Here is a 22,783-nt window from a genome sequence, read left to right on the forward strand (position 1 = left end):
GCTGGTAGCTGCACCAAAGCCCAGTAAGAGATAAAAAAAAAAAAGAAAGATTATTTTGATTTGTGAATCATGCAGAGACCAACTCCAAGAATAAAACATTAAATTTTACATAAAATAAATAAAAACTCACCTTTAAAACGATAGAAATACCCAAATGAATATCAGGAATATCACAGGTAAAATGTGATAAGATAAAACCCCACAGAAAGCCCTCGTTATGAGTGAGCATCATTTAAACATGAAGGTGGTGATAAAAAAAAGTTTATTTAAAAAGTCAATAACATTTTTTGATAAAAATGTGTCAAAAGTGAGCAGACAGTCCATTCATCAGCAGCCTGGCCAGCAAGCATTCAGACAACATGCTTACTGACACGTCATGATACAAACAACATCCTCAGGCATCATTTGCAGCATTTCCTGTGTGCCAGGTGAACGTGTGGGAGCTGTAGGAAGTTCCTGCAGGTGTCTCTGCTCCTTTGTAAATAAAGCTGCACTGCCTCAGTCCTCTGGTAGGAGGCTGACACGCAGCACATACAGAAGCCTGCTGGTTCACGTTCAGAAACCCATCAAGAGCTGACGCAGCCGCAGATCGAGTCTGAACGCACGCAGGCGTTTTAAAATCATCGCCTGTGGCGTTTCCTTACAGCTGCTCTGTGTAGTTTGCGGGAAACAGCCCAGTCGATCCTCTCAGCCTGCCTTTCCACCACGACGCATCGGAGTTATCCAGCACGTCGATGATGTCGCCGGCGGAAAATTCGAGCTCGTCGTCTTCCTCTGCGGTGAATTTGTAGAGTGCCCTGACCTGCAGCGTGGATGGTCTCTGCAGGTGGAAACCAAACAGTGATCAATACCTGACGTCCTTTACTGGACTGCTTTTTGTGACTTCTGCATTTTAACATTAGCTAAAAAGTCATATTCTGTAACTTGTCTTTAGCAGCCACACATCCCATACAGTGACATGAGCCTTTAAAGTTTACCCAAAATGCACTTTTTAAAAACGTTTTCCACTGAATTACCAGAAAACAGATCAAACATCCAGACTGCCAAATACTTCTGTTTCTGTTCCTCTACATCTCAGACAGTGCAGTTTATTGAAACTATGATATATCCTGATACCGACAGTGCAGTTTATTGAAACTATGATATATCCTGATACCGATACTCAAAGTTTGTTATTCAAAAATAAGCAAAGTGTGGCTTCAGACTGCGACACTTTGAGTGGGTGTAAATTGATTTGACTGCAGTTTTTAAAAGAGCTTAAACGTGTTTTTCACTTCTGTGTAAAGGCAGTTCTGAAAAAGAACATTTTCTCAGGACAAAGCAGAGTACATTCACAACGACTGCACAGGATTTAAGGGGGTAAGTGGCTGCCAGGAGCGGCTAATCAAACGCTCCTGATTTACTGATCATTGGCGAAGCACAACACTTCAAAGAAAGCAGAGATTTTGGCTGCTGGTCTGAAATATGCAGGTGCGTGCACGGACTTCCCCCTGAGGTCAGCAGTGCTCAGAGAAACAGCTAAAAGCCCAAGAGGCTACATCTTAGACTTTACATGTATCAATTAGCATATTAAAGGTCAAAGTTCACAACAGCACAATTAGAAAAAGACTGAACAAGTGTGGATTGTTTGGAAGGGATGCCAGAAGAAAGACTTTTCATGGCACCATGGCTTAAGTTTGCAAAGTTACATTTGAACAAACAACAAGACATCCATTGTACAGATAAGGCTAAAGTGGAGATGTTTGACCATGATGCACAAAACCAAACACGTTATCGGCACAAACATCTCCTCTGAACACCAAAGTATCCTCAAGTCAAATGTGATGCTGCCTGATAGCTAAAGCTTGGCTCAAACTGAGTCACGCAATGACACGGCTGTGTGAATAGCTGAAAGAGAAGAACCAAGGTGCTGCAACGGCCCAGTCAAAGTCCAGAACTCCCCCTGACTGAAATGTGGTGCAACCTTACAGGAGAAGCTGTGCATAAATGAATGCCTGCAAACCTCAATGAACTGAAGCAACTCTGTAAAGACGAGTGGGCTTAATTTTCTCCGCAGCGATGTGAGAGACCGATCAAGTTATACAGAAAACAACAATTCAAGTCGCTGCTGCTCTGCAAGCTCAGTTTTTCACACAACTGTTTATATTTGTCACCATTTATTCCGAGTACTGAGATATGTGTTCCTAACAGTCATTATTTTTATTAAAATCTTAAAGCTGTGATCTAGTTCGTTTCATGTTGTCTTATTTGAAGAGTTAGAATAAACGCTGATGTCACCCGGCTGAACGCAGTGTATCAACATGATGTTAGCTGGTCTACAGTTTCCTGTGTTTACCACAGCCAGTAAGCATCAAAGCGTGGCGGGGCTGACCTGAGGCAGAGGCAAGGTTTCAGAGGTGCGTCTCAGAGGCTGAGCCGAAGTAGAAGGACTGTTTCTTCCTGTGTGGCCGATCGTATGCGCTCGCGCCTCCAGCTCGGGTCTTCTGCCCTTAAAGCAGAGAGCAACACACACGTTACGTTCCTGCTTTTGCTTATTGTACAACACAGAACAATGAGCCAAAACGTTACGACCACCCCCGCCTAAAATAGCTTGGTCTTGACTCTTTAAAGGCAAATTAGATTTTGCTTTTCTGTTTCCTGCACTTGGTTTAAAGTTCTGAACCTATTGTTATCTTTGTGGCTAAAACCTTTGCACGTTATTTGCTATCAGAGACTTCAGAGCTGAGAGGAAGAAAAGCTGTAGCTCATACCATCGAGCTGGTACTCTGGTCTGAAGATCGGCGTGGAGCCGTATTGAAAGCTGGTGTTGTACGTTGCTCAGGCAAACTCCCCCTCTTCACCTGCAGGAAGGAAGCCGACAGGAAGAAGATAAGATGCCGTTTTTATTTCTATTTATGTTCAGAAATCTAACTTTTTTCATCTTATGCATGATTGATTTTTACAGTGAAAGAGACTTCAAAACAAGAACAACCGCAGGTAATGTAATATGGGTCTGCGTTTAAGCTCCTAAAATAGACTGAAGCAGAAAAGTGCATCTTTATACCTTCATGGAACATCATAAAAACAAATTAACAAGTTCTTACAACCAGAACGCCCAGTTTTACCATGAGCTGCTTTCAAATGTGATTGTTTTCAAAGTAAAACACAAACAAGTGCATTACATTCTCAAAAGTATCCCAAAATGTATTGATCTCATCGGTTTCCTTCATCGTAGGACCCAACATTACTGAGCTTTCAGTGTAGACGTGAGTGGCTGATCAATGAAGAACTTATTACCAAAGGTTAAACTAACATCCAGCTAACATTTTTTGGTTTCCCTTTCAGTTCAACTCAATTCACTTTTATTTATATGGCACCAAATCACAACAACACTTGCCTCAGGGCAACTGTTGTTGTGCACATACAACAACACTTGCCCTGAGGCAAGTGTTGTTGTATGCGTAATGTGTAATTTTTGTCCAAAATTTATCATTCTTTATTAGATAAACTTCCTTAACTGCTTTATAACACAAATAGAGCAGATTTCTCCTGTTTTGGCTTCCCTTCATTGGCTTCCTGTTAAATCCAGAATTGAATTCCAAATCCTGCTCCTCACATACAAGGTCTTAAATAATCAGGCCCCATCTTATCTTAATGACCTTGTAGTACCATATCACCCTATTAGAGCACTTCGCTCTCGCTCTGCAGGCCTACTTGTTGTTCCTAGAGTATTTAAAAGTAGAATGGGAGGCAGAGCCTTCAGTTTTCAGGCCCCTCTTCTGTGGAACCAGCTTCCAGTTTGGATTCGGGAGACAGACACTATCTCTACTTTTAAGATTAGGTTTCAAACTTTCCTTTTTGCTAAAGCATATAGTTAGGGCTGGACCAGGTGACCCTGAATCCTCCCTTAGTTATGCTGCAATAGACATAGGCTGCCGGGGGGATTCCCATGATGCACTGAGTTTTTTCTTTCCAGTCACCTTTCTCACTTACTATGTGTTAATAGACCTCTCTGCATTGAATCATATCTGTTATTAATCTCTGTTGGGTTTTTCTCTGTATCTATGAAGCGCCTTGAGGCGACTTTTGGTGTGATTTGGCGCTATATAAATAAAATTGAATTGAAAAATATCTAATGAGCCAATCACATGGCAACAAGTGCATGTAGACAACCTGCTGAGGTTCAAACAGAGCATCAGAATATAGTTTGTTTATGTCAGAGGTCAGAGAGGAATGACCAGACTGATTCAAGCTGACAGAAAGACAACAGCAATTAAAATCACCACTCATAACAAATTTATGCAGAAAAGCATCTCTGAATGCAAAACACTGCAAACCTTGAAACAGTTGGGATTTAGCTGCAGAAGACCACATCACTGCACGCCGCTGCTGTCAGCCAAAAACACGAAACTAAGGCTACGATTTACATGGGCTCACCAACATTTGACACTTAAAGAAAAACTGTGCCCGGTCGAATGAGTTCTGATTTCTGCTGCAATATCCTGATGGTAGGGTCAAACCTGAAAGCATGGATCCATCCTGCCTCGTATCAATGGTTCAGACTGGTGGTGATGATAATTTTTATGGCACACTTTTGGGCCCCTTGGTACCAACTGAGCATTGTTTAAACACCACAGTCCTCTTGAGTATTTTGCTGACCCTGTCCATCCCTTTGTGACCACAGCCTACCCGTCTTCTGATGGCTGCTTCCTGCAGGGTAACGCACTAAAGCTCAAGTCATCTCAAAGTGGTTCACTGTGCTCAGATGACGTCCACAGTCGACAGATCTCAGTCTAATCGAGCACCTTTGGGATGTGATGGAACTAAAGATTTGCATCATGGATGCACAGCTGACAAATGTGCAGCAGCTGTGTGATGCTATCATGTCAACATGGAGCGAAATTTTTGACGGCGTCCAACCCAGGACTCGGAAATGTGTATGTCCACATATTTTCGTATTTAATAAAAAAAAACTCTACCAACAGAAAGACGCAGAATTCAAAGACTCGAATAAGACACGTAGACGTTTGCGTGGCGCTTTTAGTTTCTCAGGATTTTTACAGTTTCCCTCCATCACTTTGATGTGCTCACATTAAACCACCTTCTTAGCTTTCATTTCCTCTTCACACTCTTTTACATGATCAGTCAAGGGGGGCAACTGGTCACAGTTCTGCTTTTTATCAGTTAATCATAAACTAAAAACATACTCTATTATTTTCATGTATTTCCTGCTCGTTCTCTGCCTGAACAGGCTTAAAACATTACAGCTTTCCTACAGCTTAGCTTTAGTGATAAAGTGATCATTCTGCTTTTTTCAGTGGCTTCAGATAATCCTCCTCGCATGTTCGTTCACATTCAGGTGCCTCACTTTTACAGCATCTCTTCAACATTAACAGGCCTCTATTAATAATAGGGAGGGAGGCATTGTGAAACTGAGCACATTTATATCTCTGATTCAGTCTCAGTTTCACCCCTAACACAGTGGCTTAAGTGGTTACGAAGAGGCTTGAACCAAAGCAGCAAATTCTAGAGCGCAACTATGAAGTCTGTGCATGAAAACTGCAATTCCTCTAATGGCCAGTTAAGGCTGCCTCCAAATGTGGGTCCCCATAGAGTCCCATGTCAACAAGTCCAGCTTTAGAAGAAATAAACATTTTACAGAGTGGTCAATAAAACAGTTTTGGTCTTTGTGGATAATTTCAACTGTGCATTCAAAGGTAGTTAGTGTTTAAAATTAGCTATAGCTGTCGAGCTACAGTATGGTGTCGGTGCCTTTTGGAACATTTCTACAGGAAATAATGTGAGGCTCAGTTAGGACAAGAGAAATTCTCATATTTTATTTGCCTTAGCACAATTAGCTCATATTTTTTGTTAGCCTTAGCACAATTAGCTCATATTTTATTAGCCTTAGCACAATTAGCTCACATTTTATTAGCCTTAGCACAATTAGCTCACATTTTATTAGCCTTAACACAATTAGCAGGTACCTCTGAGTCCAATTTGCTAGCATAACAAACTCATATGTCCAAATATAGAAACCTCTGGCTCCAAAAAAACGAGTATGACCGCATCCAGCACACTAACGCTGAGATTTCTAAATGTCAGCTCTGTAACCTTCATGTGTCATCATGTTTATACACAGTCTATGATTTGAAGCCCGTTGGGGACCCATGTGTGTAGAGTTCTGTCTGCACAGTTTTGTTTTTAGGCTTTTCCAGCTTATCCTACCATCGAAAAACAAAAGCATGCTAGGTTATCCTTGCCCATCCGGCACCAGGACTTCACCAGGAGTTCTTCTAAAGGTCAAGAGGTTTAATAGAAGAGTTCAAAAGCTTCTCTGCAATCAACATGTAAAAATGTTCTTTTGGAAAATGTCATCGTTGGAGTGTTTGGCATTTAGATCATCATCATGGGTTATCGGTTTTATCAGTTATCAGTCATGTTTTCAGTCTATTAAAGACTAATTTTCCCTGATTTTGCAGAGCTGGCTTCAAATAGTCTTTGTTAAAAATGTTCTCAGTATGACTAGAAAAAAAATTCTCATTACACTGAAATTTAACACGTCATCTTTTTGCCTGACACCTGAAATGTGGTTTGACCTTCTGCAATACCACAGAAACTGTCACATCATTTATCCCATTATCTCTGTGTGACACATTACTGTATGTTTGCTGCAAAATGTAAAATTTATAATCAGGTTTTGATTTCTGTAGATATGCTCGAGGCGTTACCGGCTGGGATGGGGAGGGGAACCCTTTGCTGTCGTTGAGGCTGCCATCGTTGAGGTAAATCACCCTGCTTTTAGAGATGGTGTTGGTTTTGTAGAACTCCACCAGCTTGTTGAGGGAGGTGAACTTCTCCTGCCACAGGAAGTACTGGCCTTTGTTGTCCCTCATCACCCTGAAGTGCTGGACGTCATTCTCATGTCTGAGGAGAAGAGATAAAGATTACATCTTTACTATCCATGGCCCACAGACTAAATAACTACTAAATATCAAAAGGTCATTTTTAATTACACAACACTATGTGGATAACATTTCAGGGTCAGAACTAACCGCTTTGTAAAGCGCTTTGAGTGCCTTGAAAAGCGCTATATAAAGCCAATCCATTAAAACATCAGTTTTTCGCCCCTCATACAGCTTCAGTCTGGCTATACTTTTACACTAATTTGACGAATCGCATCCATCACATCTACTTCTGTCCAGATTTATATGCAGCAAAGACCAAACTGAAGTAAATCAGGTCTTAAAACTGGATTAGAGACAAAGGCTGAAAGGTCTCTCCTTGATCATATCAGACTTCCAAATTGAAACAAATGTGTGATTGTGTAAATGATGTTAACTGAAATAAAATTGAGTAAACAGAGTCTTTCGTGGCCCTTTATTATAGAGAGAAAACCTTGATGTACTAATCCTGGTCAGAAGCTCTTATAAAACAGTGCCCTGAAAGAAGGAGTTGAAATTTGTTTAATTTCTTGAGGTTTTTTTCTGCTTCTCATTCTTTTCTAAAGGGAGTGCGCAAGAACATCTACATAACAGACGACTCCCTGTTTCCTTCATCCCACTGGTTCCTCTCTCCTTATCTGGATTGTCCTCTGCTGGTCGATGCACAAAACTACAACATCAAACAAAAACTCCCTCAGCACATAACTGGGTCAATTTATATAGTGTAAAAAAAGTAAATCTACTCAAGGCACATAACAGGCCTAAGAGCACTTGAAGTGTGGATATTATTTATTTAAAGTGTGACCAGCGTTTTCACCACTATGAATCATACGGTACTGTATGTACAGTGCTTGTGATGTGTTGCTTCGAGCAAATGACAACAAAAATTCAGCCAACACCCAGGAAGCAGCTAATTTATAGTGTAAAACTACCACCCAACTATACAGAGGTCATACAGAGATCTACAGCTGAAGTCCCCTAAACTTCAGTTTCTTTCCAAATTATGTTTGGATGACTAAAGCTGAGGCACGGTGGTGTTAGCATCATGCTCTGGTGCTAATTTAATGCCAATGGTACATTGCACAACATGGATGTAATAATGAACTTAACTACTATACAGTTAAAACGTGGGCAAGATTGAGTGCTCCAAGAGAACAATGATCCCAGACACACATTTAAACTGGTTTTGGAACAAATTTGAAGAAACTCTTTCAATTCTTCGAAGAACAATGGTCGAATATCCAGAAATAATTATGCCAGAAGCTACGAAAAGAGTCTGGTCGAGGTGCAACTTGCTAAATGAGATTAAACCAAACATTAGTGTGGCTGAATGTCCCTGTAAGTATACTTTTGAGTCTGTGTGGATTGGAGAAAATCAACAATAAACTTAAACTTGTGCACCCAAATCACATTTATTACAGTTAATAAAGATGTTTCCGGTACAGTTATTCCAACCTGGAAAACGAACAGTTCAAAGAAATCATTAAAAGCCCCAAATCACCAAGACATTGATGCCAGAGCACGAGTGTACGTAAACCTCTGACCACAACTGTATACATTAAAAACCCATGGACATACTAAAAGACAGCACCTGTTACTGGTTACTGAAAAATTAAAATACACGAGTCTTGAAACCATTTAGGACTGGAGATATTTTGCACGGGTGTTATAAATAACATACGGCACGACAGTCTTTCAAACTGTCCCGGCGGATCCTGTAATCAGAGCGCTAAAAGGAATCATCTGCGCTGGTGGTCTGACAGTCAGCGGACACGAGAGGATAAACTGACTTCACCTCTGCCTCGCTTGTTTATTCTGCAGCTGCCTTTGGTGACAAAAAATAAGAACCTCCAGCGAAGGAGGAAAGAGCTCAGAGGGCGTGACACTGCAACGCCAAAATATTAGGGAACTCTATCTGATCTTTTAGTAGATGTTATCACACTTCCAGTTTAAAAACGACCTAATTATTTTCTTAAGCACAAGCACATTAAAATAATTCAAACAATCTAAATGTCAATTTGATGATTTTCTTGACTGTTTTTTTTGGTCTACAGAGTGCACAGACCAGGGGTGTCCAACTCCAGGCCTCAAGTGCCAGTGTCCTGCAGGTTTTAGATCTCACCCTGGGTCAACACACCTTTATCAGATGATTAGTTACTTATCAGGCCTCTGGAGAACTTCAAGACCTGTTGAGGAGGTAGCTTAGCTATTTAAAATTAGCTGTGTTGAATCAAAGATGCGTCTAAAACCTGCAGGACACCGGCCCTCGAGGCCTGGAGTTCCTCGCCCCTGACATAAACGAAGTACATAGATTTTGTGTGTCATTTTATGCTGGAAAAACTATACAGCAGCCTCACATGAATAACTGTGCAGCCTCAAAAGTGCCAAAATGAAACAAGTAAATACATCACCAAAATATTATTTCATTAAAACTGTAAATAAAAAATGTTTTAAATACATAATGAATTAATTAAATTAATTCTTAATCCAAATATCAACTGTGTTTACATTTTCAGAAAACTTTCCCTCTGACCTCTCACCTTGGGGTCGAGGTCACTGAGATTCGAACTCAGGTTTTCAGTAGATACACCGATGGTATCAGTCGCTTTAATCTCCAGTTATCGCATTCACAAACTCTGGTGTCCATGTCGCCTAGCTGGCTACCCGCCCACCCAGCAGGGTGACGACAATACCCCATCAGGCTTTTATGGCTGAGGCGTAAAAAGGCGGTAAAGTACTCAGTGAAGCTGTGCACAAGTGTCGCCAAGTGTCAGATGTTATCAACCTGCCGTCTCACTCTGAGCTGTCCTCCAGTCCTGACTGTACTTGTCACGCAGGAACGAGCAAGCATGAAAACTCAAACTCTTTATACTTAGTATGAAACAAACACTGACCAAAAGCAAAGCAAGGCTTTGACTAGAGCAGCTTTAGTCCCGCCCACTGACTTTGGTGCTGCGGTTAAAGATAAATAAATTCATGCAGCACAGCATGCAGTACCTTATTAACCACAGTGAATGGGATTTTGACTAAATAAATCCACAATTAATTAATTACACTTTTAATTAACTGTTTGTTTATGTATTTATTTCATTTTGACACTTGTGGTGCTATGTCTATGTTGGATGCACATAAAGCACAGCTCTAAAGGATACTCTGTTTTATTTGTGTGTGTTATTCTGATTTATGAGGTTAAGCTACAAAATTAACCTCATATTGTATTGAAATAAGACTTAAGTATTAAATAAGACCTGAAACTAGCAACTGAGACCATGAACCATGTTCACTGGAGTTACAGTTCAAGTGACAAGTATGGTTATTTTTTTCATTAGCTCGTCTTTTCGCAAACAGACGAGTCTCCCTCTGCTGGCTGGGAGAAATAATGCAGATATAACGTACTTTTATATTAATCCGATTGGCCTGTTTCATGGGAACTGTAGTTGGACCAAAGAGACGGTTTTGAAAGTGTATAGCCGGTTATGGTTCAAACCAAAATGGTTACCAGGAGCAGTGGGGGTTGTGGGATAGGTTAACGGAGTCGCTGTAACACTTTAAGATCCGAAGTATAAATCTTCTTTACACAGTGAATACGCATCTGTTTTTAATGACAGTGTGGTCAAATAAACCCTCGGTGTTGTGGCTGGTGCCATCCATTGCAAAATCTTGGTGTTTATTAGTTACCAAAGTTGGAAAAAGGAAGTTTGGTTTCAACTGAAACCCAAGATTCGGCATTTTTGAATGAGAGTGAAACTGGTCTCTACCACTGTCCATTCACGTGACACTCAAACAGCACACAGAGCTGGAAGTTTAGCTTGAAACCATAGACTATTAATAAAATAGACAGCATCATCACCCACAGGTTTCTGGACATATTATTTTGAGTTACGGTTTTTACAATGTTAGTTTCTTAGACCGTATTTAGAAGGTGTGCTGTTAAGTTATTATTTAACAGTATTGGGAGATTGACTCTCACTTGGAGCCCGCCGCTTGGTAGAAACATAACATAAACGAAACTTTAGCATCTTCCCTTCGTTTACATGACTCATAAAACCGGTCAATACGAGACACCAGCAGACTTTCACCGCTGAGCCAAATGAAAAACTTTGTGATTGGTTTTTATAGCACAATTTTTATAACACATTACATGGTGCAACTAGTAATTTTTTCTTGAATTAATCATTAAAAATCAAGTAAATGTCAAAGAAGAGCAGAAAGGTAATCAGAAATCCAAAGTGATGTTTTCGATTGTCTCATTTTATCCAAATTCAAAGACGTTCAGTTTACATTTTTAAAGAAAAAGAAGGTAAAACATCAGGTTATGTGATGAGTTCTTGAAAAACAACACCATTTGGTTCTGGATCTGGATCTAGCCCCGTCTGGTCTATATGCGAAACAAATGTAAAAATATTTCTTTACTGTTTTATGAACTAAAAGAACGGATATCCAGTTTGATGCTGGTTGAAGCCGCTGACGTGCTAATATGCCTAGCATGCTGTCAAAGAGCTGAACAAACAGAATAAGTGACTCGGTAATATTCTATAATTTACTTCCCCTTTAACTGTCAAACCAGATGTTGACTAAGCATAGTTAAACATGCTGAACATCAGCACGTAGGCACGCTAAAGTACGCATTTAGCTTCAGCATAAATATAGCTGTGAGCCAAACTTTAAGACTTCCCATTGCTTTACTCACTTGACAGAAATGGAGAAATCCCCCAGGGAGGTTTGGCACCCTCGGATCAGAAACTCCCCGACAGTTTTGGACTTGAGTATGTCCTCTGCAGCACTGCGACTGGCGTCCTCTTTAAACCACCTGCACACAGAGGCCACAATGCTGCTGGTTATCTAAATTAAGTCACTCACACTCGTGCACAAAGCGGCCAGGAATCGTTACAAAAGTTTAAAACCAAGAATGAACCAATGTTGCTTTAGTCGTTTTTATTTACCCTTTATTCATACCTGTAATCCCACTGAGGCTCAATGTCTCACTCACAACAATAAAAAAAGCTAAAATTGCCTAAATCTTTTGGTTTGTTTATACTGCTGCTTTTTTATGTTTGCCCGAGTTAGAGTTATGCTCTGTTTTAGCCAATCAGCCATAGTTTCACAAACAACAAAACCTTTCAAATGGTAAATGGACTGGTTCTTATATAGCGCTTTTCTACTCATCTGAGCACTCAAAGCGCTTTACACAACTTGTGCATTCACCCATTCGCACAAGCACATTTTTCTAAGTGCTTCATAGCTAACATTCACACACATTCATACTCCGATGGATGCATCGGAGAGCAATTTGGGGTTAGTATCTTGCCCAAGGATATTTGGCATGCAGACTAGGGGAAGCCAGGAATTGAACCACCAACCTTCCGATGACCTGCTCTACCACCTGAGCTACAGCAGTCTTTTACACGCCGTTTGGCCTAAACTATCCTGTAAGAATAAATTTCCCTGGGTTAAGCCAAACATTTCATACAAGAGTTGATGTGAACCCAAGTCTAACCCTACTACAAGCTCTCACAGCAGTTTGTGCAAAAATTATGAAACTTAACTGAATTAATTTGTGTTTCTCGACACTGATTTTAACCGTATTTTCACTTCTTTTCCACCAGGCCCCTCGCTCCGCCTCTGTTGTTTCGTGTCAGTGCGCACACACTGAAGATTTTCCACTCAAAGGGTAAAAGCATTGGCATCGTGAGTCAATTTGCAGCTCACGCCTCAGTTCAAGACCCCCACAAAGAAATGATTTTTACACATCCATTGGATTTTCAAAAGATATCTGTTTGTAGTTCAAGGCTGTAGGTCCCTCTCTTACCCCGGAATCTGGAAATCGATGTAGTTATGTGGTACAAATCCTTCCCGTCCATTCATCTCCGCCTTACACCAATCACCTTCAACGTTTATAATCTGTTCAAAAGCAAAAACAAAACGTGTCAAGCTGGAGGAAATGGAAAACATGCCTTCATTATCTAATCATATACTGACCTTTAGTAAATCACCCTTTCTGAAGCTGAGCTCCTCGTCCTCTGTTGCGATAAAGTCATACTTTCCTGAGGCTTCCATTGAGAAGTTTCAGGGAGGTTTAGAAGAACGTGAAGGAGAAGTGGCAAAGGGCTTTTTCTGCAGGGATGAAGACAAACACCAACACAAGTTATGATTTACAGGTTGTAAAAATACAGCTGACAGCAGTGAAACTTGAACATGCAAACCAGACAACAGCATTTTATTTAAACTGATAGTGTGGTTTGTGTCTGTCGGAAGCCACAAGAGCTCAAGCTGTTGTAAATGTAAATGTTAGTTATTATGCTTCCATCACCATATACTTATGTTTGGACTACAACAGAAACTCTAATGATGCGTATTTTATTTTCTAATAGGTTTCAGTGTGCACCCTCTGCCTGGAACCAACCATTCAGTCTTGTAGTGCCGAGGCATTTTTAGCCTTTTGTGCTAATGAACTCAATATTTCTTATGAGACATTTGAAATCACCATCTTGGGCTCTGGTATACTTATACACAGCTCGTAATTTATAGGACATGGAAAGGAAGGACAAGGGAATGACATGCAAGGAGTAAACAGGAACTGGAAAACTTCATTTGTCGTCCATTTTTACATTATGGAGAGACACAGACGCCACTTCTCCATTCCCTGCAGTTTATTTAAACGTATACAGAAAGGATGAGAAGACAGGGGTCGACGCAGTATTCGAGAAAATGCAATTCTCCAACGAAGGAGCTCTAAAACGTGGATCTAATGTTAAGGATCTGAATCCCATGACAGCAGTTATCATCACAGCTGGTTATTTTATTTTCCCACCAACGTGAATAAAACCTTCACTTGTTTGTGGTTACAAAGTGAAGGATGTGGTAAGCTTTCGTGAAAAAGCTGGCTCTATCGTTGCAGCTGTAGAGCACTTTGCAACCTTACACAGTTCTGACAAGAGACACAGAGCTGCATAACACCCGATGCTGATATTAACCTAGCAAACAAATGCCACCTGTTAAACCACACACAGACTTAAAATAAACTTTAACCCTTATAATGGTTTTTATCTTTAATAATGAACAGATGTCTGAAAACTGACTCAAATTCAGATGTAAAAAACTTTAGTTCCTGTTAATTAGACTAGTTATCCCAGGCCAGCGGTACTTTTGCAGGTGCCAGGGAAGTATGTAAAAGCCAATATATAGGAGCTAGGTAACCTGAAGCAACACACAAAAAGGTGTAGTTAAAACAGTGAATAAACAGTTTAAAGTTTACTAGATTAATCATTGTAAATCCTTGGATTAACAGCTAAAGTAATCCAATGAAAGCCAAAGACTGCCAACTACATTTGGCTGATAAAAAACAGGAATTAACATGTTAAGTAGTCAGCTAAAAGTGACGAAAAAGTGTACCTAAAGTAAGGAATTTTTAAAAAGTACAATTGTTGGATTGAATGCTGAATTAGTTATTTTGAAGTCAAGGATTAACAGCCAAAATAGTCAGATAACAATCCAGGATTAAAAGCTGAATTATTTACCTAAAAGTTATGATTAATATATGAATTAGACAAAAACTAAACAGGGCTTAACATCTTAATTAGCCATATCAAAATCCCAGATTAGCAGTTGATTTACTCAACAGAACGTCATGGAACAGCTAAAGCATCCCAGTAAAAATCAGGGATTAACTGCTGAATTAATCAGACAGATTCATCAGTTAATTCAAAACACGGGATGGTAATAAGAAGGATAATAACAGATTCGTATAGCACCTTTCAAAAATCCAAGGACACTATACAAACATTTGGTTAAAGTCATGAATTAACAGTTGAATTGTGTTGCATTAAAAATGACATATTAACAGCTAAATATAAATCACAGATTAACAGTTAAAATATTGAATATTTAATTAGTCGTATCGCAGAGCACAGCGCACAGCGTCATATTATAATAGTTTTATTACACAACACATAACGGTTAGACGTGGAAATTGTGAAACAAGGGAGGCGGGGGTCCTGTACTTGGGTGGTAGCTGAGGAGTCACGTGACACATTTCTCAGTGATGTATGCACGTAACAGAATATGCAAACCGTTACAATGTAACTGAAAAAGTAACAGTAAAACATTTGTTGAGCTACAAAGTGCTGTGATGTCACACAAAGCCGCATCTTAATTTTTGATTATTTTTCACATGAATCGCATGCGTCACACAGTCTTGATAATGTGGATCAGATAACGACAGTATGAGAAAAGAAACAGCATAATTAATCATAGCAACAGATAAAACGAATGCACGAATAACCCAGATTTTAAAAAATGGCAAATGATGATTGAAATCAACAAGAGTGCAGAAAAAAAGAGAACTGGTACCGGTGTATGATTTTATTTGTAGGTTTACTTGATCCGAAAAGAAAACAAGTTTTGTGGAATTAATTTATGTCACAAGCAACATTAAAGGTGTCACTAGCTGAAAGTCAAAGGATTTCTCAGTTGGCAGCTTCGGCTCGTCTGTTCTCGCACTTCTTCCTCTCTCTCAGACCCTTGGGAGGAGATAAGAGGAAGAGTTGCAAGTGATGGAAAAGTACCCTAAACTTCTTCTCATGTGTTGTTGTATCAGGTCTGTTAGTTCAGTTAATGCCTTGTTTAGTTTTCATCATTTTAAAGACCCTGTTATTGATTTCTTTTTTATAAAATATCTGAATTGTTTTAGATTAAAAGCCTCAGCTTATTACGTCACAACTCACAAGTCATCTTTGCAAGCCTTGCTGCTTAAATGCCAATTGAAAAAGACAAATAACTGCGAGGATAGCAGTAAAAACTGCAAAACCCATTTTAATGATTGAAATGGTTAACTAAAAGCTATGAAATATAAGATGAAGTCCTTTAAAGATATGGGTAAACAGCTGACATCCATCAACAAAAAGTCACAGATTTAGACCTGAAATGATGAGCTTAAGGTTATGGACCAATCCTTGAAAGATTTGGATAAAAACAACAGATTAAATCTTGCAATGGTAGCTACAACACAATCATTCAAACTATGTAATGAATAAGCAGTAATGTGCAAACAGTAAACTAAAATCTATTCTATCTCATTGTGTATTCAGTATCAGTGCGGGTTTAGATTACACAACAGTAACCAAAGGTTGTCAGCTGAAACTGCTAAAAATTGTGAATTACCAGTTGAAAAACTCTTCTTTCAGTAATAAGTAAAGAGTTGCGATGGGTAAAACTCACAGACAAATAGTTGAAACCTTTGGATTGACAGCTGATCACAGCCACAGATCAGACGAGCGGTGAAACATCTTCAACTTAATCAAGTCCACTCGCTTTCTTTCCAAGCTCCTTAGACTGAAGTTGAAAGATTTCTCTTTTATTAATGGTATTGGGTAAATATTTAAAGTGGCTAAAAAAACAGCAAAAAGTGGACACATAAATATAAACACTGTACCTCTGCTGCTCTGTAGTTCCTGCTGCAAATACAAGCTTGATGCTGCCTACTTAAACAGATTTTTGTATATGTTTTAATGAAATATTCGGAACAACACCGACGGTGTGGCAATCAGGACTGCTTTAGTGAACCTGACGTGCTGATTTTGGACAAAATAATAATATTTTTTTAATATGAATGGTTAAAAGGATTTTTAAACAGAATAAACCAGGTGAGTTAAGATTAAAGTTAATGAAGGCTCATTTTAGTTAATCAAACTAACTGTCCATTAAAAATAAATAACAGGTGCAATTCAAGCTGTTTTTAAAGCAGGCTGCAGCTTCAGGAAACCCCCTTGTTATGTGCTGCACAGCTGAAACACTGACCAGTATGCAGCCAGGGCTTTGTGGTTAGAGTTTGCTAGTACAGTTTCAAATATGCCTTAAAAGCATTTCTGTACTCTTTTATTTAGACCATCAAAGTTGTCGTCTCTGCTGTATCCAGTTTGGTCATGGTTTACGAGACTGATTCATCTGCGGATTATTTTCTCAATTAGTCTGAATTTATGTGGCCTAAAAATGTTTCAAATGCCATGTTTTGCCAAAAATTCACATTATTTAGTACTAAAGAGGGAAAACAGAAGCATTTCAGAGCCTCAAACTCAGTAACTCCAGCTGCCACAAGCATTAAATGTTTCCATATCTGAGGCTTAAACTGGATAAATCCCAGCATGTTGTGCTTAAAAATAACACTCGATTGCTGACCTGAATTAGTTTAGAACTTAATTAGTGTCCTTTTCAGCATATCCACCAAGTACTAAAAGCAAACAGAAGGCTGCACGCATTTGTTCAGTGGTACTAGCAACCAACTGCAACTTTCAGAAGCGTCTTTCTCATGTTGATGCACCTGCATCATAAACTGCCTCTGTGCAGCGACCCTTGCAAATGCAAGAGTTCACACCGGTGCTCTGAAACTTCTTAGATTTCACCAGCAGTGCAGAAGTCACTGACATCTTTCTCTGAATTAAAAGTTTCAAAAAGTAAAGCTTTAACTTTGCTGGGATGGTAAATATATCACTGGCTTTTGATCTGTCAGGTATCCTGATGGGTACTGTCATCACAATCATCTTCAGTAACGAGGAAAACAAACAAAATCATTTTTATAATCTAAAATTTTAGGGCAGAAATTTGCTGCTTTAAGCTTCTCAGACGTAGATGTTGGGTCAACGCCACTTTCGGACCTTTAAGGTACGTGGGAGATTGATTCATATTTATAATGGTTTTCCTCAGCATTGCTTGTTGTGTGCCCCGTAAATAAAAATGACTTGGGAGAAATTACATGCTGCTCAGAAATCCTTTTTACTTACAGAAAATGCCACTAAAGTACAATTTACGCATTTTTAAAACTGTCGCACATCATGATCAGTGTTTCAAAGGGGTCAAAATGTAAAACATGAATTTGTTAACGCAACATATGCACCAGTGGATATTAAGGAGTTCAATATGTAGACATGTAGAGAAAGAGCACACAGCGCACAATCGTTACTGGTAGTTAAAGCAAAGAGGACTGCAGAATGGGAAAACTCCAAGTAAAACCAGACACAACAATATTAAAATCGTTCACTAAATCTAGTGTAGAAGCATTATTAGCTAACCCAGGAATACGTTCCCTGTAACAGGATGCATCAGATGTATAAGCAGTTGTTCATTTAAGCTCGCTTTTAGTCTTTTTTTCATCATTTTTAGGAGGCAAAACTAAAAAAAACATCAAAAAAGCTGTTTTGTGTCACTTTCTTTTGCTTTTTATATTAAATAAATGAATGTTTTACATCAAAATTCATATACGTATTTAGATTAAACTCTTTAGCTGAACTGCTTAAATTTTAGTCTCCACGTGGCGCAGCATTTATCTGAAGCTTTTGAGTAAAATTCAAAATAAATTAGAAAATAAATAAAATGTAAATGTGAAATTTCCCAGTCCAAAGTGGCACCTCTGGGCTGTCTAAATTGGGGATGCAGCTTTGATACTAATCCAGTACTGACTGGGTAAGCTGGATCATTCATACGTCAAAACAAAGCTCTGAGGAAGCTAACAGGTAACAAGGTGCTTCACGCTCGTGACGCCGCCTTTTTTGTATGTTTGCCAAACACGCAAACGTAACCACAAAAGACCTGAGTCACTATTTTTCGCTCGCTGGGAAACTTTTATTGCACTTCCAGTAAAATAACTAGATTGACATGATTTCACCTTAGTTATCTCTGTCTGCTCCACTCCGTGTGCTCTCGCAGCGGCACTGAGAGCAAGGACAGGCCAAACTAGCATGACCATTTAAAACCATTTAAATTCACTAAGCACTCACACTGAGCTAAAATCGGTTTTATATTAGCCCCGTTTCCAGTGAGGACTACAGCTCATTAATGTAACCCTGCTATCAGATGGTAACTGTCATCAGCAGACACCCAAAGTTGAGGTATGATTGTCAGAATGGGAACAGGATAAGGTTGGACTGGTGGATCAATGATTTGGGGAAAAAAAACATCATCAAGTTTATGGAAGTTTAATTAGCTGTAAACACTGTGATTACATTACAACTTCTCTATAAATGTTCTCATTTGTCAACGCTTCATACGTTTGTTGTTTAACCGTTTTTAACTTTTCAAAGGGCCTCTGTGTTTTCCTTTGATGAATTAGCAACTAATACTTAAAAAATGAGAATTTTAATAGCTTTCTTAAAAGCAGAACATGATGCAAAATTGCCTAATACACCTGACGCCACTTTTATGACCCAATAGTAAAAAGCAGTTCAGTTTCAGTTTTATTTGTCATATGCAAGTTAGCACAGGGTCAACATTGCAATGAAATGTGTTTGACGAGCAGCAGTCACTCAGCAGCATGGTACAGTAGAAGAAAATATAATAAAATATAATAAAATAAAATTATTATATATAGCAGCATATATAACTGAATTAACAACTGTTCCTTTCATTTTTCATCTGGATGTTCTGTTGGATTCACATTCCACAATTGAAGAAACAGAATTTATTCCACTTTTAGTCTATTTGTCAAATAGAAAGTGGCTCCTGATGCTCATTCTTTCAACACAGGCTTCATGCAGTGTTTGCAGAGGAGGATGTGACCACCACAGCTCGATTAGAGGAGATGGAACAGGCCTCTAACATGAGGTCTGACCCAACTGCAGCCACAGAAGCAGCTGTTCACAAGTCTGATGAATTAATGTCAGTTATGAACTAAGTACACGCAGGCCCTATCTTTTTCTCACCAACAATAGCTTTTATAACCACTTCCCCAAAGCTGGGGGTACTCTAAGCATGCAAAATGGGGAACAAACAATCCGATTCAAATAGATCTGAGAAACAGGCAGAAAATGCGAGAAATTCTTACTTCAGGCGTGAAGATCTGCCATGAGTTTACTGGCACTGACGAATAACCAGAAGATGTCAGAGCCTCAAGTGGAGTTCAGCCTTAATTAATGAATTCAACTGAATTTAAAAGGCTGAAAGAACGAGCTGTTGGGTTTTATTTGCGGGAATCTATCTATATTAAATTAAAAGAGACACATTTTGCTTTTCAGCGACTAACATGAGAGATGGAGAAGTGAGAAACTGAGAAAAAGAGGAAGAGCAGTGAGCAGGAGCTGACCTGAGTCTTTTTAACAAACAGCTTTTTCTTTGAATATTTCTGATATTTATTGTGGTTCGGCTTACCTTTCCTCCCCTCTGGAGTCGACTCAAACTTTAGACGAGTTTATTCTAAGCCTGCCCGCTTCTCCCTGCGCAGTTTGAGCGCAGCAGCATATTTTAAACTTTTATTAAATGCAGGAAAAATCTTATTAAAGTCCTGTTTCTGTGCTGAATGAAGTTTCCCCGACGGGTCAGTAGAGTGAATGAAGTCGACTGAGGACGGAAGATAAACACGCTCAGCGTTCGTCTGCAGTCTGCGGTCTTGGCTCTGCTGCTGCAGCTGCACCAAGAGCGACGCCTTCCCTCCAACTTCAGTCCACCTTATCAAAATAAAAGCCACGGGTTCCGCCGTGTCTTCTCTCTGTGTGGTTTTTTATTATTTATTAGAGCCCAACATTAAACCAATGAGCTATTGTTACTATTATTATTAGTAGTAGTAGTAGTAGTAGTAGTATTTAGTAGTTATCACAGCAGATCATCTGCCTCCTTCACCACGTCCCCCGTTTTCCTTCTCTCACCCCAACCAGTCGCAGCAGATGGCCCCGCCCCTCCCTGAGCCTGGTTCTGCCGGAGGTTTCTTCCTGTTAAAACGGACTTTTTCCTTCCACTTTCGCCAAAGTGCTTGCTAATAGGGGGCTCATATGATTATTGGGGTTTTCTCTGTATGTATTATTGTAGGGTTTAATTTACAATATAAAGAGTCTTGAGGCGACTGCTGTTGTGATTTGGCGCTGTATCAATAAAATTGAATTGAATTACATCAGTGAATCTTCTCTGTTGTCTTCTCTTTTCCCTCCTGTCTAACAGCTCCAGCTTAAAAATCCAGGATATCCGCTACCCTCCTGTGTACATGTCCAAACCTCCAAAGTTGCCTCCAAACTGTCCGACCTGAGCTGTCCCTCTGATGTTCTAATTTCTGATCATTCCCACTGAAAATATTAACATCTTCAACTCTTCTAAACCTTCCCTTTCACTCTTGCTGTTATTCTTCTGTCACAAATTCCCAGTGAAAATCTTGGCATCATTAAGATTTGGATCAATTATTTATTTATTTTAAAAGTTTGTATGCATTTATGTTTTTTGAGCACCTACATAAACTACACAAACTTATGAAACATACCACACATTTACATTTTAAAGAAGGCTCCAGTTGCCAAGGTAACCCTTTAATGTATTTACTACCAGGTTATACGTCAATCACAGGTACTCTTCACTCTCACTGAGAGTCACTTCAGTCACTCAACTGCAAATACAGAAAAATCTATCTCAGGTCAAACCCACTTTGTCTCACCAGCGGTTATTTCGCCAAGTGGCCAAATATCTTGTGATGAATCTCTTCTAATATGCAAGCATCTTAAGTGAACCCTAGTTTTTAGCAACCCAATTAAATTAAATTACTTAACCTGAAATCAGGACATCACTCACTGGTTTGATAATTTCTTCATCATGCTTTTTCTTTTTCAAAGTTTGAAAATTGGATAAAGGGAATGGTCGGGAACAGAAACTAAATATCTATGAGTTTACAATGAGAGTGAAACTTCTCTATAAATGCTGGGCCATCATATGATCCCTAGAAAGATGCTGAGCTGACATTTAGGGTTTAAACTAAAGAGCTGTCATCCACTTCCTTCTGGACTTTACATTTTAAAGACTCAGCGTCAATGTCTTGACTGTTGCCATGTTAGTTTTTAAAGGTAGAAGTGAGCATAACTGGAAAAGAAGTTATTAGTGCAGTCAACCACTCAGCAGGCAGCATTATTTGTCACTTACACTAAGATATTTAAATTTTTGAACAAACTGGCTGCGCGGCTCTTCTACATAAGTAGACACAGAAAACACTAGAAATCAAAATGGACCTCCAGCCTTTGTTTTCTACTCTGCATGATTCACAACTCAAAATGATCCTCCCCTCTTTAAGCTGTCTTTCTTCCGATTGGCTGCCAGTCACAAATAACAGCAAGTGGGTGGATAACTGTGCCTGTGGTTACCATGTTAGTGATGTCTTGACTATGTTATTAAGTGATTTTTCACATATTTTGGAATAAAACATTAAAAAAATACAGTTTTAATTTCAGTTCAGCATCACGTTTTGCACTTAAAATACCACATAACAGTCATACAAATGATATATGCTAATATCTTATTCAATGTCCTGCAGGTACAACACACTCAAGAATATTCAGATGATAAATGTACCTTGCAAACCTACCTGCTGAATAAATAAATCTTCAAAGAACTGCACTAATGTACAGTCCTATTTAAATCAACTTGCAGAGACCCAAAAGACTGAAAACCTGCCAGAGCACATGAAGAAATGAAGAAATAAGAAACGCAGATGCGTTCATCAAAGCAGGAGCGACTGTGAGCAGGATGCTGCTGCAACATTTGTGAAGATACCAGAATGGTCATAAGAAATGAAGATGGGGAAAATTTTACATTGAGTTCTGCTTATTTTCAGCGTGGTAGTAGTTTATCTAAAATCTAAAAATCTAAAAACACAGATAATCTGCAGCTCTTTAAGGACTGATGTGTATTCATTAAAAAACAGGCTCCCTGATCTTTAGGAACCCAGAAATCACAAGATCGTACATCTACACTGAAATGCTACATCAGATAGATAAAATAAATAATATTTAATACCACACAAAACACATAATCAGGTTTTAATTTAAAAAAAATTAGAACAACGTTATTATGACTATTTGTTTTTAATTGTTATATTATTTACTTTTATTATTACAACAACTCGC

At 39.1% G+C, this 22,783-nt stretch overlaps 1 protein-coding gene across 2 annotated transcripts; it reads right to left on the reverse strand.

Annotated features, from left to right (window-relative positions):
• Nucleotides 1–245: 245 nt before the first annotated feature.
• Nucleotides 246–20,500, reverse strand: grap2a (GRB2 related adaptor protein 2a). 2 transcript variants are annotated; one of them, XM_005924206.2, is made up of 8 exons: nucleotides 20,058–20,500; nucleotides 12,903–13,037; nucleotides 12,733–12,824; nucleotides 11,614–11,733; nucleotides 6,711–6,906; nucleotides 2,751–2,840; nucleotides 2,372–2,488; nucleotides 246–820 (listed from the first exon to the last, which is right to left on the reverse strand). In XM_005924206.2, the coding sequence occupies exons 2-8, from the start codon at nucleotides 12,978–12,980 to the stop codon at nucleotides 641–643; spliced, it is 873 nt and encodes a 290-aa protein (XP_005924268.1). In that variant the 5' UTR covers nucleotides 12,981–13,037; nucleotides 20,058–20,500; the 3' UTR covers nucleotides 246–640. The 2 variants fall into 2 exon arrangements, with proteins under 2 accessions (XP_005924268.1, XP_042077421.1); XM_042221487.1 differs by lacking the exon at nucleotides 2,372–2,488.
• Nucleotides 20,501–22,783: the final 2,283 nt, after the last annotated feature.

This window comes from Haplochromis burtoni, unplaced genomic scaffold, assembly GCF_018398535.1.
Source record: "Haplochromis burtoni strain Fernald_Lab_line unplaced genomic scaffold, NCSU_Asbu1 Contig_68, whole genome shotgun sequence".
Taxonomy (NCBI): domain Eukaryota; kingdom Metazoa; phylum Chordata; class Actinopteri; order Cichliformes; family Cichlidae; genus Haplochromis; species Haplochromis burtoni.

Coding starts and splice junctions, on each gene's coding strand:
- grap2a (XM_005924206.2), bottom strand. CDS start 12,980: ATGGAAGCCTCAGGAAAGTATGACTTTATCGCAACAGAGGACGAGGAG. Junction 6,907..11,613: donor GATTTCTCCATTTCTGTCAA/GTGAGTAAAGCA, acceptor TCTTCTCCTCAG/ACATGAGAATGACGTCCAGC. Junction 2,489..2,750: donor ACCAGAGTACCAGCTCGATG/GTATGAGCTACA, acceptor CTCTGCTTTAAG/GGCAGAAGACCCGAGCTGGA.